Raw genomic sequence first — 20,027 nt, 5'->3', positions numbered from 1 at the left:
TCTCTTCTCCTTATCTCTTTCATTTTTATTTCCTATTATTTTTCTGCATATTATTCCGCTGCACTTTAACTTTGATTTTGCAGAAAAATCAGCCATTATTTTAAGACAACTAATTCACCCCCTCTTAGTTGCACTCTGATACTTACACAACCAACATCGTGTCTAAACTATTAATTCTACATATAATTAATAAACTATTTTATCACCAAATTTTGTATGTATAAATAATTAGAAAATATTTTATCAAATAAATTTTATGGGAATTTTTACAGTGATGTTATGGTTCGAGTTGTCTCTAACTCCCCTGAAAAGAGGAGAAGGTCTACGACCTACATCGTTTCTAAAACTACTAGTCTCATTGACTCGAAACAATTACATATTTTGAACAAATTCCAAATTAATCAATTCAATAAACCAATACTCCTAAACCTACCGGTATTTTCTAAATCATTAACAACCAATCAAAGTACAAACAATTTTCGAACCAGAATTAAGTAGTCTTGATTTCCTTATTGCACCTAGGGATACGTAGGAGCAAGATAACCTCTTGTCAGACACAAATATAAAAAATAAAAATATTTTGTTATTATTATTAATTTCTAAATAAATAATTGTTAAGGGTATAAAAGTCCATGTTATTAGCAAAGTGCCGTTTTAATACGGGGTACTAATACTTTCCCCGATCCGTAATCGACTCCCGAGCTCAGAATCTCTGTCTAAAGACCATTTTATTCTAATTGGCCTTACTATAGAGTTTTCTACATTTTAACCGCAAAAAAACATAGTGACGACTCCAAATCAATTGGGAGAGGTAGGAATCGAGTTAGCCTCTTCCTAAATCGTAGAGCCGGTCTTCCAACCGAAAATCGGGTCGCGACAGTCCTCAAAGAGAAGGAGTTATGTACATGGGAGGAAAAGCTCAAAGCTAGAGAAAAGGTTGAGTCTGATGTGCAGAAAGATCTGCACCCTGCTAATGAAAATGGGTTCTTTTGTGACAACCCTCTTGGTTTACTCCTCTCCATGTCTATTACCTTTGTGACTAAAATCAATGACCCTTGATGTTCTCAAATGATGTAGCTTCATGCATGTATCTTCAACATTTCATTATCTTGCACAAGTAATGTGAGGCTATCTTGTTGTCTTGCCTTTTCTTCTTTAATAATCTTTGCAGCTTCTTTGCTTCATTCAACTCTTGATCAAGTATATCTATTTCATCAAGCTCTAACTGCAAATCAACCCGGGAAAGTGATAAGTTCCAACTAAAATTCTACCACTCACATTCTTGACCACCCAAAAGTCAAGAGCAGCAAGAACAGTCACCACCAAGGTGATGATTGTGGTGAAGAGTATAAAAATTGAATCATCAATGTGAAAAACGCATAAGCGGAAGCTATCAAATGATAATTACGTTCTGATATCATGTTAAGAATCAAGAGCGTAAATAGAATATGAATTTCTTCATTAAGAAAATATTGAATTGAGTGAATGAATTCATTATTGAAAGAATGATTGTACAAAATCACAATGAATCATTTAATAAAAGGAAGGAAAAACTAACTATTCTTACCAAACTAATTAGTCAACTAACAAAAGCTCAACTATTTTAACACATTATTAAAGAATATATTTTTTCTTTTATTGCCTTTATATTAAAGATAGATAAACTACATAAATGGGTTTTATATGATATAAAGATGAACACTTTTTTGCATTAGTTTAAGTCAATCTGAATCGTTAATCTCATTTACATTTTTCTATGTAAACATTATATAATATTACGTTTAGAATATTGAAACTTTTGCCTTCAGGTAATGAGTAAAGAACCATAAAATTACGAAAATATTTATTAGTGTTGTAAGGAAATAAAAGAAGAAACTTTCTATGAGTTGTGCAGTTAAAGACTTACAAAATGTTCTAAATTTTTCAAAGCAAAATCACTATTTTAACTATTAAGGTTGTCTTAACATGTGTCATTAAAAAATTAAATTTACTATTTCTCAAAAGTTTTGAAATGTAAGCAATATACGAATGGAGAAGATCAACCTGAAGTAGACTGGATGTCTTAGCAAAATTTATTTGTCAGTTGACGGTTTCAAATTTTGTGGCTACTATTTTTGGAGTAATCACACATACTTATGTACTGAGAATCTTAGGTCAAAAATATAAAAGAAAATATTAACATTTTTACGACTACGACACATGTTATCTTTTAATATTTTTTTTATAGATCTATTGTATGTTATATTTAACTATTTATTATAAAAATATTTCTAAAAATTAAAAAAATAATATTCGTTTGGTTGAAATTTGAGTGGTTTGACATGATTAGCGTTCAGATTCAGAATTGATGAATAATCGCTTATTCACATACGTGCCCCTTACGGTACAATAATCGCTTATTCACGCATTCCAATAATATTGATTGTGGTCATGCACAAGCGCCATTCTCTACGTGAATACACCTCCTAATTCCTATTAATTATTATTAATTTTTGTTTAATTATACTCTTTTTTGTTGTGATTCTTTCTGGATTAGTACATATGACACTCTCTAAAACTATTCTGGTACATTTTTTAAAAAAAATATTATTGCAAGTTGCAACCAATATTCAACTTGACAAGTCGTTTTCCTTTTCAAAAAACAAACCTCAGCATAAAACTTGTACAATTAGTTAATTATACTCTTAGAAATCAGATATTTTTATTACAGATGATACATTCTAAAACTATTTCGTTATATTTTTTAAAAGAATGTTATTGCAACCTTTCCATTTTAAACAAAGAAGAAATAACGTATATAGAACTTATTTTACTCTTTAGAAATCAAACATCAGAACCACATAAGGTAGTAGAGTAACACAAATTTTTAAAGTAATTAAAAAAAGCAATATCTGATTATCTTGGGTCTAAATAATAAGAGAACGTGTTTGTTTTAGGTAAGAATGTTGGTGATGCTGGATATTTGGGGCATTGGGCCCTATAATAATAAGATAAGACTATTTGGAGAAATATATATATTAGTTTAATAATATTTTTGAGAACCTAAAATAAGGACTTCATTAACTTTACATTTGGGATACACCAGCAAGGTAGAAGTGAAAAGTTTTGTTTTTGAAACAGGTGAATGTCAAGAGTAAAATTGTTATAACTATTTCCTCCAAAATTAAATGATCTACAAAGTAATTAATCTTCCCTGATATATATCACGAAGTATTAGAAACACAAGTGAATGTAAGTATAAGTTAAGTTGTATTGAAAAATAATTTAAAAGTGGGTTAGATTCATTTAGTTGAATAAATATCAAATGGATTTTGAAGAATTAATATAACACATATTCTTTTAAATATTAAAAGTAAAATTAATTTCAATGTAATAAATATACAATCATATACTCCTCAAATCATTCACTATTTATAAGCAAGATCAATATTTAATATATGAATTATGAAAGATAAGTTGATAATTAAAAATGTTTACTTTGGCAATTTTTGTTGAATCTATTTCTTTTCATAGTTTGATATGTTTGTATTATGTATGTATTTTTTAAAATATATGAGTATCTTATATGTAGGTTATTTTCTTTAAAGAGTCAAACTATTAATATATGAATCATAAATAATAAGTTAACCAATTTTTACATTATTAGTACATAAATTATTATCTTCTTTTTAATTAATATTATAAGGTAAAATTTATTTTTTGGTACATCCAATGATATTTTCTCATATTTTGGGTAAGGACTAATCTCTTTCAGAATGTGTGAATGTCTTTTCAAAAATTGTTACTCTTAAGAATTGATTTTTTGTTATTACATCAAAACTAACACCTTATTGGTAAAATAAATTTTATTTAGGACAATATACTATTTACTATGAATATTTGTATTTATTTATGAGTAAATAATCATTAATGCAGCTTTTCACCGGTGCTATTTTCTCATCATAATTACGTTAAAGTATTTATTTAAATATTTCATTTAGTTTTCCAATGGTTAAAAAGAACTTTCACGCGCTAGAAGACGCGAATGGGGAGTCGGAAGAAATATCTATTGACACATCAATCATGGTACCATCCGACCACTATTATCTTCCCATTTTATATTAGCAATTTCCTTATCCATATTTAATAATATTTTATTACATAATATACATTTACGAAAATATCAAATACTAATATGACTAAAAATTTATTTTTACTTTCAGAATATGTTATTTAAGTTATTTTAAAAGTACGTATTCTTTAACAGTATTTAATTTTATTCACAACTAAATTTATATTTAATAATACTTTTTTAAATTTAAAGAAACTTACAATACATTTTCACATTTAGATCCATATTATCTATGTCACAAATTGTTATAAATAAATATAATAATACTAATTGTTTTAAATCTACTTCTGTAAGAGTTAGTTCCTAGAATATTGGACAGAACAATCTTTTCAAAAGTCAAAATAGAAGGTGGATACACTTTATCACTTATACAAGAATACACTTTTAATTTTAAAAACAAAACTAAGAAGTTTACTGAGCACAGATTCTTGCTTCTACCAAAAAAGGGTGATATAGTACCCAAAAAGAAAGAAGAGGAAAAATCTGTTTTTTTCCATTGCTTAATCCAACAGCCAAATAAATGTTGTAAAAATCTATTGGTTCAACTGGTACCATAATTATACTGGTCATGCAATTATATTGATTAAAATTAATTATACTAACTAATTTTTATTTAAAATTAACTTTTTAATGAAAATAAAAAACTATTAATTTTTTAATATTAATAATAATATTATATATATATATTTTTTTTTTTTTAATATACGATTTAATTAGTGAATAGTTGATACAATATTAATAACATACGTAATAATAAATAAAAATTCGAGTAACATATATAAATAAAACAACCTCAAGCTATTTTTCTTTCTATCCCACTGTGTGTTTCTCTACATCTTAGTTTTCATCGTTTCATTTCTGAATTCACACGAAAAAATGGAGAAAGCGATTAATAGACAGAAGGTTCTTCTTCACCATCTCAATCCTTCTTCATCCATCCACGCCAACGAATCATCATCATCCCTCTCTGTTAGTTTCATTTTTCTCTTCCTTTTTTATCTTCAATCTTTCTTCATTAATTTTCTGTTTTTTATATCTTTTTTGTGTAATCCATTTTAGTATAGCTTGTTTGGCATCTGGGAAAAGTACCCTTTTGGTAATTTCGCGAGAATCAATTCTCTTGATTGATTATGACTTTTCAGTTTTTGTAAAAGCATTGATCTTGCAAGTGTATGTATATTCATTTGAACAGGTTGATCTGGCATGTGGAAATTTACCATTTTGACCCTTTATTGATTATTAGCTCTGAATTTTCTATATATTATGATCTTGTATGTATTTATGAATATTCATTCATGGATATTTATTTGAATGGTCAATATGCATGAGGACATCTTTTGTCCGAAATGTGTGTCATTTCATGTGTCACTTGTTGTGATTTATAAGAAAAAACACTTAATTATTGATCTTTTAACTTAAATATATTCACAACAATTAATACATAAAGTGACATACTTTTTTGGGATAGGGAATGTGCTCCCTGTGTTTGGTATCTGGGAGAAATTAACTATGTGACGCTTGTTATGAAATAGTTTCCTTAATTGATTATTAGCTCAATACCTTGTGAAATGATTGATATGTTTTGTCTGTGTATAAGTACATGGGTATATTCATGTCTTGTAATTGGACTTTGATTTATGTTTCTTTAACATTTGAACACTAGGTTTCAGCATGTTTGGCGGGGGACAGCGCGGCTTATCACAGAACATCTGCATTTGGAGACGATGTAGTAATCGTGGCGTAAGTTTGACTCTTACTACTCAAGTTAAAGATGTGTTTTTTTTCTGTAAAGAATGCTCAGCTATGAATGTTGGAGGGTTCTGTTTCTTTATTCATGATCCTGTTATGAATAGGAATTGTTATGTATTCGCAGAGCATTTCGGACTGCTCTTTGCAAATCTAAACGTGGCAGTTTCAAAGATACTTATGCTGATGATCTGCTAGCTCCTGTTTTGAAGGTTTGACATTCATTTTTTCTTTGTAACTATTTTACGGTTGGGATTTTCAGATGAGACTGGATGAATGAGTGGTTCGTTTAGGCATTGATGGTCATAGCATAATCATTTTGATTATTTACATTTACTTAGAACTTGAGTTCATTTTCCCGCCCTAATATGTATCACGAACATCAGGCTGTAATAGAGAAAACCAACTTGAACCCAAGTGAAGTTGGTGACATTGTTGTGGGTACTGTATTGGCACCTGGATCTCAAAGAGCCAGTGAATGCAGAATGGCTGCATTTTATGCTGGTTTCCCTGGTATGTCTCAAACACTGATTAATGTATTTATGAACCTATTATACAATTCCAGTTTATCATTTTAACATATGACCTATTTTTGTATCCAGAGACTGTGCCTATTAGGACAGTTAATAGGCAATGTTCATCTGGGCTCCAGGCTGTTGCCGATGTAGCTGCAGCTATAAAGGCTGGATTCTATGACATCGGTAAAGGATGCATCAAATTGTTTTGTCCTTATGATTACTGACTTTGAGCACGTTGTGTTACCTTAACTATTTTGTGCAGGAATTGGTGCTGGTTTGGAATCGATGACAGCTAACCCGATGGCTTGGGAAGGATCAGTCAATCCCAAAGTATTTCCCCTTTTTCCTTAATTCTTTTTAATTTTGTTTCTGGAAATAAAACTGTTTCAATGGCTACAAGGTCCTGTTATTTACTACTTTGTTGTGACAGGCAAAATTGTTTGAACAAGCCCAAAACTGCCTTCTTCCAATGGGGATTACCTCCGAAAATGTTGCACATCGCTTTGGGGTGTCCAGAACGACGCAAGATCAGGCTGCTGTAAGTTGAATAATGGATATACATTTTGGTGCAAAATTTGCTTTATTCTTGTTGTAACTATCTTTAATTGAATCTTCTTAATAATGTTGGTAGGTTGAGTCTCATAGGCGGGCTGCGGCTGCTACTGCTGCAGGCAGATTTAAAGATGAAATCGTTCCTGTTTCCACCAAGGTATTTATCATTATAGGATATATTTTATTGTCCCTGTTTCTTAGGCTCTGAATGAGTTTTTTTCATTAGATTGTGGACCCAAAAACCGGCGAGGAGAAATCTGTCACCATTTCTGTTGATGATGGAATTCGACCTAATGCATCATTAGCTGATCTAGGGAAGCTCAAACCTGTGTTCAAGAGAGATGGAACCACCACTGCAGGTATAAGATCATAAAAATGTGGTTCATTTCCTCAAAATGTTTCCTCTTTGTATACATATAATCATTTGATACTTGTGCTTTAGGTAATTCTAGCCAGGTTAGTGATGGTGCTGGGGCTGTTCTTCTGATGAAAAGAAGTATTGCATTGAAAAAGGGGCTACCCATCCTTGGTGTATTCAGGTACTTAATGGGTTGCAAAAGTATAATCCTTCACCATGTGTGCTTGATGCTTCAAGCAAAATAGCACATAACTGAATATATTAGAAAATAGGTATATTTTCTGATGATTGACATATTCATGTTTCCTCTTCTCTGTTATAGTACCACATCCCTTGACTCATAACATGGGACAGTTTTCTTTGTGTTGATTGTGACTGAGAAAATGTACGAAAAATTAAAAGTAAGTTGCATTAGATTAGAATCCCTTAAATGCGAGATTTGGTCCGTTTAGTTGTTCATGAGGTCCTCCAGGAAGAACCACCCGAACAGTTTGTGGTGTAAACTCATCAAGCATGTCTTGAAGGAACTGGAAGCTTCATATTTACACATATTTATCCATGTCAATGAATTATATTCCATCATAAAAATCATCTAGCATATTTTAAACCGAAATTGGTAATGTTAATGATCTAAATATTTTTTGTTGATTGTTGCCTGTAGAACTTTCGCTGCAGTTGGTGTTGATCCAGCTGTCATGGGTATTGGTCCTGCTGCTGCAATTCCACCTGCTGTGAAGGCTGCAGGTCTAGAGCTTAATGATATTGACCTTTTTGAAATTAATGAGGTATTAAATTAATATTTTTGTCTTACTTATCTTTTTTTATTTGTTCATTTGTGTATGTACTCACTTGAATAATTTGCATATATGTTCCAGGCATTTGCGTCCCAGTTTGTATATTGCCGTAACAAGCTAGGACTTGATCCAGAAAAGATCAATGTTAATGGAGGTGCAATGGCCATTGGCCATCCTTTGGGTGCAACAGGTATATACAACAACTTATATTCTCACATTGCAAAAGCAATTTCTCCATTAACCACTGCTGATTACCAAACTGTTCAGTTACTCTCATTTATAAAAACAGGCAATACTAATCATTTTCATGTTTTTTCTACTGGTTATAGGTGCTCGATGTGTAGCAACACTATTACATGAAATGAAGCGACGTGGAAAGGACTGTCGCTTTGGAGTTATATCTATGTGCATAGGTACAATCCCACTTCCCGTTCCTCAATATTTGTGTGTGTGCATATCCTTTAACACATAGTATGTGTCTGTGGATGTGAATGATTGAACACACTGCTTACAATAATGGACATTGTCAATCTTGAGCAGGTACTGGAATGGGGGCAGCTGCTGTTTTTGAGAGAGGTGATAGTGTCGATGAACTCCGCAATGCTCGCAAAGTGGAGGCTAACCTTTTCTTATCCAAAGATGCTAAGTAGAATTAGTGAATTCATCATTACTTCATTACATCAAAATAAAGCTTGTCCTATGATAGTGAAAATGTCTACTTTAAGGATCTGTTTGCGAGTTGGGTGTTGGAGGGAAATGAATGGAAATAGAAGACTTCAGAGTCATGAAATATACTTGTCAGATGATTCTAAAATCTCCATTTTCATTTCCTTCCTCTAAAAAATTTATCTTCAAGCGGACCTACGTGAATAATACATTCCTTTGTATTCATAATATTGCATAGTTTGCAAGTTATTCTTGTTTTCACCTAACCAGTGAAGCCTGTGTTGAGTAGAAAATATTGTATCAAAGGGTTAATGCAATATCATCTTGTATTTCTCTGCATATATGATTTGCTATACCAAGTTAGTCAGGTCTATATTGGTTGCATGCAAAAAATATATTGGAAGAGAAGAGATTAATGATTAGGATCTAGGTGAAGTTTGACACTTCAGGTATACACAACTGTTGTAATCAATTGTTAAAGAAATTACATTATTTAACTGCTTGGATAAGAATTTGTCGCAATATGTAAAAAAATAGGTTTCAGTTTTATTAGTAAAGAAATCAGCTTTGGAAGAGATAGAATAGAAGGAAAAAGTGGTTTTTAATTGTATTTAAATACTGTTACTGTGGTGATAGAAATATCTAGCATATCCCTCGACCCTAAATGTTGGTCAGATCAATTTTTGAATATGAATGTAGTCTTATACCCAAAGTTAATCGGACCCAAAATGTCAATAGGGTTAACCTTTGAATCCAAACCTGATCCTTGATTAAATATAATGCATACTTATTTTACATAAAAGTTTATTGATATTACTTATTATTATGAATATGTAATTTGACATATAAATTTTTTTATACTGTCACAGCATCCTCTAATGTTTATTTTCAATATTCATTGACTTTTAAATGAAAATAATATAAATGAATGACGAACGATGTACTGACTATGTATAAATATTTATCAGTGCATATATATTACACTATAAAATGATATATGTATATATATTGTTAATCATGTATATATGATGAAAAACATAATGAATGAGTGACTATGGGCTGGTCAGGTTGGGTCATGTTTATCCCTTACCCGACCCTAAATATTGACAAAGTCTAATTTTTTAATCTGAATCTGACTCTATATATATATGATGAAATCCGTCTATAATCAAGCCTAAAGTGGGTAGTGGCGGGTCCTACTCGCCCCTAATACGAACTAAGGATGGTAAAAAATCTCAATACTGATAACAATTATATGCGATAATAGCTTATGGGTGAGCGATGACCATGGAGCACTTCCACATTTATTGGAGGAAGGACATGAAAAACCTCTCTAGCCCAAAATGTTGGCTTCACATATGGGCTTTCCTAAATGGCAGGTGGGTTGCCTGTCAGAAAATCTAGGACATGTTGACTAGGGATGGAAAAAAATCTAAATACCAGTAATGACTACATGCAATAATAGCTTATGAGTGGACTATGTCTATGAGGCCCGCCTGATGTGATTAGACGGACATGACATAAATTTGTCCATTAGTCCAAAATATATGCTTTTTATCCGTAGGCTTTTCTAATGGATAGAGCCGGTTGCTTGCAAACACTATATTCTTAATTATTGAGTGTTATGTTTTTATTTTTCATTGGATTTGAAGAATATATAATGTTAAATTGTTTGAACTAATACATTGTTATGTGTAATGTGACATTAATATAAGATTAGTTTTCATTTTTTATTTAATTTATGTTCTTTTTATTGTTATCTTTATTTTAATTGTATTATGAGATGTCCACAAGTATCTCTCCCATATTTAGATGGATAAAGTATGATATTACATGTCATTTTCACAAATTTGGCCCCATGTGTGAGCTCCTATACACGTTTCGAACATATCTTCCTTTTTTATTTATGCTTTGTTTTTTTATGTTAAATAAATCTTTTTTTAACTAACAATAATTAATTCTCACAATAATAAAATAAATTTAATAAAAACGTTATGGAATATTATGGAATGAATTGTAGTTAATTCAATAATCCTGAATATGTAGTTTTATGTAATATTTTTATTTATAAAGGTTATGGTTTCTTTTAAAAAACAAACAATATGCAATAATTCAGAAATAAATTTGTGTCTCATCATATTTGTGGAGATAATATTTAAAAAACAATATTAATCACATTTAATAGTTATTTTTATTAAATTATGTAAATGAAATAAGAATTAAAAAAGTGGTAGCAACTAAAATCATATTTGTTGTCTCTTGAAGTTGGGTGGTAACATAAAACCGTTACTTCACTCTCTTAATGCGGTTATATATTTTATTATCTTTAAACCTTATCATAAAAAATATCCCTTTAAGTTGAGAGTGGTCTCGAACATAGAACTTCTACTTCACTCTCTTGAAGCTAGCAACACATAATAATAATAATGTTGAACTACCTTTAAACTTTTTGATTGCAGACATAAAACTGCTACTTCACTCTATTGAAGTGTGTAGGCGGATAACGATAAAATTTGAAATCCTATTAACCTTAGGATAAAAAATTTAAAGACCGAAGAGCGGATATGGTCATTATTGTATTTTCTCTCTCCTTAAGTTAAGATGTAATTGGTAACATAGGACTGCTAATTTACCCTCTTGAATTAGGGGCAACAGATTAAGATTAAATATAAACACTTTTCAAACCAATGTTATTAACACCATATCGGTCATCAAATTGATCAAGGCAATGGTTTAGTTGTATACTAATTAAACCACATACCGGTTAAATTAAATATATATATATATATATATATATATATAATATTATTCATATACATTTATTTACTATTTAATACTTTATTGGTGGGATGGTAAGACATTTCTTGTGATAGGTTGTTTTCCATTAATCAACTCATGTTTTTTTATTACAACAATTAATTAATCATTTGAGCAATCCATAATAATACAATGGGTAAGGTTAAGCCCATTTGTGTAAATAGTCCAACCCAATTAAAGAAGAAAAAACCTAATTATATGCAATCCTAATTCATAGCATCACAAGGAGAGAGGCAAAGATGAGTTTCACTCCTAAGCAGTCTCCTCAAGAGTCAAATTGTATTTCCTCTTCTTATTCTCAAACAACCACCTCCAAGCTTCATTCCTCTTTTCATAATATCAGTTTTGGTTTCTCTCTACTATAATAATAGCTGTTATCATGAAGAAGTATTGGTTTCTCTTCCTCTTATTTCTTCCTCTAACTGTTTGTGAATTTCTTCTTCTTCCCACTTATTGCTCCGATTTTCACAAATCCGGTTGGTTCATTGGTTTTCGTCAAAACCGGCCGTTTTTCCCGTTTTTTTCCTGGTTTCTTGTCGGTACAAGTACATGTCCAGTCTAACTACCATCCCATACCGGAGTGGGGTCTGGTTCGCCGGTTTCCCGGTTCGACCAGCCAATTCGGTACGAGTTTTATATCACTATTTCAAACACAAAATTAGAAATATATTTTGTTAAAATACTTAATTTTTTCATAAAATAAATTAAGAGTATAATTAATTCATGCAATTAGCGAGAATGTCATTTTAATATGATCAAAAGAGGTGCTAATATATCTTTTTATCCGTAATCGACTCCCGACCTTAAAATTCTAATTCAATAACCTTATTTTCCAATTTGAACATACAAAATAATTTTCTATGTTTTAACCACATAAAATAGTGGTTAATCCAAATGATTTGGAGATGTTGAAACTACATTCTACCTATTCTAAACTTGTGTAGTGGAAAATCAACTAATGATCAAGTCACCAAACTATATACTTTATTATATTATTCAAATTTAATTGATGGAATATATGATTCACACATCCATTAAACATGACAAGTATTGAATCATATAACTTACATATATTTTTGAAGAATTCAATAATGCAATCTGGAATAAGTTTTTTTACATAACTAAACAACTGCCCATGGATAACTGTTGTATTTGTGGGTACACGTGAAAACTTCTTCCTGAGTACCCATGTGGGTACTAGCAGCTGTGAGTCTAATTTTTCTAATGAGTAGTGGATAGTGGATAGCTACTATTAGCGTCCACCCTTTGCCATCCATATTATTAATATGTTGTAACATTCTCTTTTTTTGAATATACTTGTTGCACACATGGCGACGAACATGCCACTCAAGTATAATGCAACATATGGTTTCTACAAGACTTGATCAATGTCCCATATTGAGATTAGTCATAATGTCCATTCATTTCACTGTATTACTAAGACACATGACACACCCCTTGTTATATAGGACGAGCACTCATTTACATTTCTTACATCACATTGCTCATTTTATATATGTTAATAACCTTTGTTATGACCTGATTAAGGATGACATTTGTTTACGTTAAATCATATATCTCCTTATATTAGAAACCATAATTACTCTAGGTCAAAGAATTACTTACTTCATTGTCTCTTTGACAACAATATAATGATTTACATATCATTCTCATGACAATTAATCCATTATACCATTAGTCCTAATGTGTACTTATGTAAAGATTTGATATCAAATATTCATGATCGGTTAGTTACAATCACCAGTCTTTCACATATTACTATGTATCGATGGAAAAATGAGCTTTGTCAATGGGACCGTCTGCATACACCGCATTTTTATGGGCAGTGTATACAAATTTTGTTCATTTATCCATTTAGCTATGCTTGTTTGTCTACCAAGCCCATAGACATTTCTGTTAAACAATGTGAGCAGTCTGTCAGCATAATTTAAGGAACAAAGAAAACTTTCAATGAATTATGATGTAGTGTGATTTTTAATACATAAAAAATTTAGAGTAAATTGTACTGACACCCTTGAGTTTTAGTGAAATTACACAAATCACCCCTCTATTTTTTAGACCTACAAAAAAACCCTGATTTTTATACATACATTAAACTGACTACATCTGCATCAGAAATAAATATGACCTTTTAAATAAAAAATGATGATAAGTTAAGTTACACAAAATATAGTATATTATGGAAACATGTACAAATAGTATACGAGTCAATACATTTTCATTATTTTTTGTTCGTTACAATATAGTATAAAAGTGATTTAAAGAATATTTCCTTATAATTTTATTGATACATTTTATAACGAACCAAAAATAATAATAATGTCTTGACTCGAGTACTATTTGAACTTGTCTCTGTAATATATCATACTTTGTTTAACTTAATTACACTTATCATCATTTTTTCTTTAAAAAATTATACTTATAAGAATCACGGGGTTTTGTAGGTAAAAAATGGAGGGGTGATTTTTGTAATTTCACTAAAACTCAGAGGGTGTTAGTGTAATTTACTCAAAATTTTCTAATATAATATGATTTGTTCATCCTCATATAAAATATCAATTTTTTTTGTTATTTCTCTCTCCCACTACTTTATTTAACTTCTTTTTATTTTATTATATATATTTTCTTAATTTTTAATTATTCACTAATGCCTGCAGGTTTTCCATATGTATGTTAGCACATTTTAAAACGAGCAGAACATGTAAATTTGCTCGTTAAGACAATACATGTATGTCAATGTCCGCTTAAATTTTGCGAGCACTTGCAGACATGGGCAAAATGGGTCGAACGACCCATTTTTCCATTTCTATTAGTATGTTCATTATAACTGTCCTCGTTAACTAGAATACTCATGTAAGAATTTTTAAAGATAATATTATAATATTACTCAATATTAGTTTGTACTACCAAGGGTATCCAATACTCTTTGGGTAAGGAACTAATCGTTGTTAGGGTGTATGCTTACCCCTCTTAGAAATTAAAGCTTTGACCTTTTAGTCATCTTGGAGATCTAATATGACTTTACATTACTAAACCAACACGTTGTTGGTTAGTATTACTCAATATGATCTTACATCAAGTCATTTCACTTGATATCTTATAGTATCCAACAAACCATCTTGAAAGCTTTATCATATTTACTTAATTAACTAATTAGTATAAATATACTCAAGGAAGCCTATAACGATTATGATTATTAATAAATCACTAATAATATAATAAACATGATATGATGTGCAAGCTATTACGGAAAATGTGATTGCATTTTGGGTACACACCAACAATTGGGTCCATATTTATTGGGCATTTCTGACCCTCTTTTCGACTCTTTCGAGTTATTAGTTGATTGATTAGTGTTAAGGATTAAATTGATCATATATTATTTATATTTTTAAGATACTTTAACTACATAATCAATTCAAATAAATGAAATTGTACTAATACATTATTAAAACTTGTTTAAATGGTCAAGTCTCACATTTGAAGTGTGTTGCAGACTTAATTCAGAGGAATTATTGCAAAAAGATAAGTTTCATATAAAAGCAAGGATTCAACCATTAGTAGTCCGAGTAAAATTATGATACCACATTCGTTCACTATTAGATCGAGTTGAATTTTAGATATGTTGTTCTTAACTGATGGATCTTTAATGTGAATGGTCAATCGGTGAAATATGGAAAATTTTGCTACACTAAGTGCAATTGGGAAAATTTCCGGCGAACCTATGCCCAGCGCAGAGGTCACGCTAATAGTAGCATGCAAGATGGTGCACTAAAAGGTCACGCATAGCCAGCTGGACACTGCACTAGTGCACAGTTGATGCGCTGAGCGCAAAAGCCAGCATATAGACACTATTCAAGGACTTCAACCTCAAGTCGTTAGAGACACACTTTGTAATATTAATTTATAATACTTCTTTTCTAAGTTTCTAGGCCATATTGGCTCATTTGAGTCATGAGATTAAGGTGTAAGTATTATAGGAGTTAATTTATGCTCATTTGTGTGTCTTCTATCACCTCATGAGTTGTGCTTTAAACATATCTTACTTGCACCTTGTGAACACAAGTAGCTAAAATTCGTATTGCATTCAAGGTAACATAAGCTTGATGTGTACATACTAATTTATCTATTTATTCCTAAAGTTTTGATTATCTTTGAGTTCTTGTATTTAATTAATGTTTGTCTCAAAGAAATCGCACAGCGGAAAAGGAGAGAAGAAAAACACAAGAAGCTTTTTATTCAATCTTGCAAGAAGAAAAATTATAGATAAAAATGAAAGAGGAAGATGACTGAATTAGTAAAACTAACTAACTAACTAACAAAACTAACCTACAACCTATAAATAGAAACCAATTAATTAACAAACAGAAAATGGGCTAAAGGAATAGCAAGCCCAAACAACAAAAACACAAAGAAAAGAAGAAAAATGGGCTGAAGAGAAAAGGAGGCCCTAAGAGCCAAAAACTAAACCAAACAGAAAAAGAAAAGAGAGGGAAAGAAGCCATAGATGCTTGAAGCTTAAGGGGTAACAAAAGGAAGAAAATTAACACCCCTCTCAAGTTGGGCGGTGCAAATCACAGAGACCCAACTTGAAGATGAAGTTTTGAAATGACTTGGGAGGAAGAGCTTTAGTAAAAGCGTCGGCTAACTGATCAGCTGAGGGAATAGGTAAGAGATGAATAAGATCCTTCTGAATTTTCTCACGATCAACATGACAGTCAATTTCAATGTGTTTTGTTCATTCATAAAACACAGGATTATGAGCAAGATAGATTGTTGATCTGTTATCATAATAAACTAATGTTGGAAGAGATATAGGAATGTGAAGAGCAGTGAAGAGATAATCGAGCCATTGAAGTTCACAAACGAGGCTGCCCAAAGCTCTATATTCAGCTTCAGAGGAGGATCGACTAACTGTGTTTTGTTTCTTGGTTTTCCAAGATATGAGGGAAGAGTCAAGGAACACACAAAAACTAGTGATTGACTTTCTTGTATCAAGGCAGCAAGCCCAGTCGGAGTCAGCAAAAGCAGACAACTTGAATGTGAGTTGAATAGAAGACCCTGAGATGGTGAATTTTTGAGATAATGCAGGACCCTATGAGCAGCGGTGAGGTGTGTAGAGTGTGGATTAAACATGAATAGACTGAGTTGTTGCACAACAAATGAAATGTCTGGTCGAGAGATGGTGAGATAAATTAGTCTGCCCACAAGTCTTCTGCATGAGGATGGATCGGGAAGAGGAGTGCCTTGATTGATATGGAGTTCAATAGATGGATCTGAGGGTGTTTTGGCAGGCTTGGAAGCTAAGGTCCCTAATTCTTCAAGTAATGATAGAGTGTATTTTTGTTGGTTGAGGTGAATTCCTTTTGTAGACCTTGCAATTTCGAGGAACCATGATTTGGTAGCAGCTAAAGCCAATATGATTCTGATGGTAGTAATCTTGACAACGGGGGAAAAAGTATCAAAGTAATCCACCCCTTCCATTTGATTGAAGCCCTTGGCCATCAACCTTGCTTTGTATCTATCTAGGGTGCCATCTGCAAGATACTACACTTTATAGACCCATTTGCAACCAATAGGCACTTTGTTGACAAGTAGGGGAACAATTGACCAAGTGTTGTTGAGTTGAAGAGCTTGTAATTCTTGAGTCATGGCTTCTTGCCGATAGGGAATAGAGGAGGCTTGTTTGTAGGTGGAAGGTTCAGGAATGGTTGATACAGCAAGACGAAAGTTCCTGTAAAAGGAACCACAATTAGTATAATTGATACAAGAAGATAAAGGATAGAAAATACTTGTAGGGGATGCTGGTTGCTGAGGAGTGGATGTGGAAAAGCTGCAGTGATAGTCTTGTAGGTGAGATGGAGGATTCATAATTCTAGTTGATTGCCTAGTTGGTTGAGGGATGGTTTGTTGAGGAGAGGAAATGTGTTGGTCTTGGGATAAGGGTTGGGAATCTGGTAAGGTAGCATATGTGTTGTCATTGGAATCAAGGATAGGGGTATCATTGGATGGAGAGGTAGGTTTGCAGATGGAGTTGTTGTTGAGATCATGGTTATGGTTGTACTGGAAGGGAGAGTATTGTTCATAAAAGATTGTGTTTCTTGAAATGAAGACATAGTGTGTTTGAAGGTTGTATAAAATGAATCCTTTGGTTTCTTCTTTATATCCAAGAAAAACAGCCTTAATGGCCCTAGGTTGGAATTTAGTTCTATGAGAGTGCCAAGTAGTTGCATATGCTAAGCATCCAAACACTCTGAGGTGGTCCATAGAAGGGAGGGTTTTGTAAAGGGATTGATAAGGGCTCTTCTGTTTAAGTAAGGGTGAAGGCAGCCTATTGATGATGTGGGTGGCATGCTGAACAACAAAGTTCCAAAGTTTAGAAGGTAGATGAGATTGAAAGAAGACAGCTCTTGCTATATTGAGGATGTATTGATGCTTCCTTTCAACAATACCATTTTGTTGAGGGGTTTCAACACAAGTTCTTCGATGAATGATACCCTTTTTACTTAGGTAATCATGCATCGAGAACTCAACTCCATTATAACTCCTAAGGCACTTAAGTTTCTTATCAAACTGAGTTTCTATTGAATGGTATCAGAGCATTCAATGCTCTGATTCCTCTTACAAAAGCTCTTTTCTTATCCTTTATTCTCCTCGATAGATTCACCAACGGCTACACAAAATTACCACGTCGATCAAAGCAATAATCCTTATTATCTTCATCCAACCGAGAGCCCTACACAGGTTTTGGTGACACCTCTCTTAAATGGAACCAACTACCACTTATGGGCTCGAGCCATGAAGCTCACCCTCGATACCAAGAACAAGTTAAAGTTCATTATTGGAGCACTGAAACAGCCACCACTAGATGACCCCTTACACAATTTATGGAAGAGATGCAAGAATATGGTAGTCTCATGGTTACAACGTTCAGTGGAGGAATCAATCGTCAAGTCAATACTATGGATCGATTCAGCTGCTGAGGTTTGGAAGGACCTACAAGATAGGTTCTCTCAAGGTGATATGTTCAGAGTTTTAGAGTTACTCCATGACTTCTATTACTTGAATCAAGGCAACCTCACAATATCTGAATACTTTGGTGAATTGAAAAGTCTTTGGGAAGAAATTGAAACATTTATGCCTATTCCTAACTGTAAGTGCTCCATCCAATGTTCTTGTGGAGTGATTCCCCTAGTAAGAGGTTATAGGGAACAAAGTTATGTATTTAGGTTCTTAAAAGGTCTGAATGAGCAATATGCTTCAGTCAGATCTCAAATAATGCTTCTTGATTCTTTACCCAACATAAGTAAAGCCTTCTCTCTATTGAGCCAACAAGAAAGGAAATTCAACATTCCAAACCTCCCTGACACTGAATCTCAAAATAGAGTCTTAACTCTTAGCACAATCTCTGATACCATCTCAAAGAAATCGCACAGCGGAAAAGGAGAGAAGAAAAAAGCAAGAAGCTTTTTATTCAATCGTGCAAGAAGAAAAATTATAGAGAAAAATGAAAGAGAAAGACGACTGAATTAGTAAAACTAACTAACTAACAAAACTAACCTACAACCTATAAATAGAAACCAGTTAATTAACAAACAGAAAATGGGCTAAAGGAATAGCAAGCCCAAACAACAAAAAGACAAAGAAAAGAAGAAAAACGGGCTGAAGAGAAAAAGAGGCCCAAAGAGCCAAAAACTAAACCAAATAGAAAAAGAAAAGAGACGGAAGGAAGCCATAGATACTTGAAGCTTAAGGTAACAAAAGGAAGAAAATTAACAGTTTGCTTTAAGTTTGAACATTTTATTGTATGATTATTGAATAAGTTGCTTAGTATCTTATTTGTATTATTTTGAACATGCATAACTGTTGAAAGCGTATCTCGGTGTTTTGTTGGGAGTTTTCTCCTCTCAACAAATCGTCCTGACAACAATGTCAATTTGTTGAAAGATTAAGGGTGTGTTTGCTTTACCCATTTTCTGTTTTCATTTTTATTGAAAATAGAAAATATGGTTGAAAATATGTTTGTTAACTTATTAATGAAAATATTTTCTAAAATCATTTCCTAGAAATGCTGAAATTTTGGAAACATGGAAAAGTTGTTTCAACTATTTTCTCTGGAAACTTTGGAAACGTGGGAAATGGAGAAATAGGCAGGTTACACTATTTAACATATTTGTCTTCCACATACTCCTCATTCTCCTTGCATTCTGCAACACTTATGCCATTCTAACTTCTGTTTTTGCTGTGAATATTTCTTGTAAGCTTCTCTTCAACCTCAACCAAGGTCTGTCTCTTTCATTTTTTTACTTGTTTTCTCCATCAATTTATGAAATTCTTACTTTCTAATTTAAACCCACAAACTTGTTCATAAAAGTATTTAATTTTAAGCCATATGAAATTGGGTATCTCTGTGTTTTATGTTTGAGACTTTAGATTTCTATTTA

General features: G+C 32.1%; 1 protein-coding gene across 1 annotated transcript; it reads left to right on the top strand.

The window, feature by feature from the left end:
• Nucleotides 4,915–9,086, top strand: LOC109336314 (3-ketoacyl-CoA thiolase 2, peroxisomal). The gene is made up of 15 exons (XM_019572844.1): nucleotides 4,915–5,080; nucleotides 5,775–5,851; nucleotides 5,985–6,069; nucleotides 6,244–6,370; nucleotides 6,460–6,558; nucleotides 6,638–6,705; nucleotides 6,806–6,913; nucleotides 7,007–7,084; nucleotides 7,154–7,286; nucleotides 7,370–7,466; nucleotides 7,947–8,070; nucleotides 8,161–8,269; nucleotides 8,409–8,492; nucleotides 8,620–8,796; nucleotides 8,941–9,086. The coding sequence occupies exons 1-14, from the start codon at nucleotides 4,988–4,990 to the stop codon at nucleotides 8,727–8,729; spliced, it is 1,392 nt and encodes a 463-aa protein (XP_019428389.1). The 5' UTR covers nucleotides 4,915–4,987; the 3' UTR covers nucleotides 8,730–8,796; nucleotides 8,941–9,086.

This window comes from Lupinus angustifolius, chromosome LG02, assembly GCF_001865875.1.
Source record: "Lupinus angustifolius cultivar Tanjil chromosome LG02, LupAngTanjil_v1.0, whole genome shotgun sequence".
Taxonomy (NCBI): Eukaryota; Viridiplantae; Streptophyta; class Magnoliopsida; order Fabales; family Fabaceae; genus Lupinus; species Lupinus angustifolius.
The sequence above is the reverse complement of the archived record's forward strand: the minus strand, read 5'-3'. Positions and strand labels throughout refer to the sequence as shown.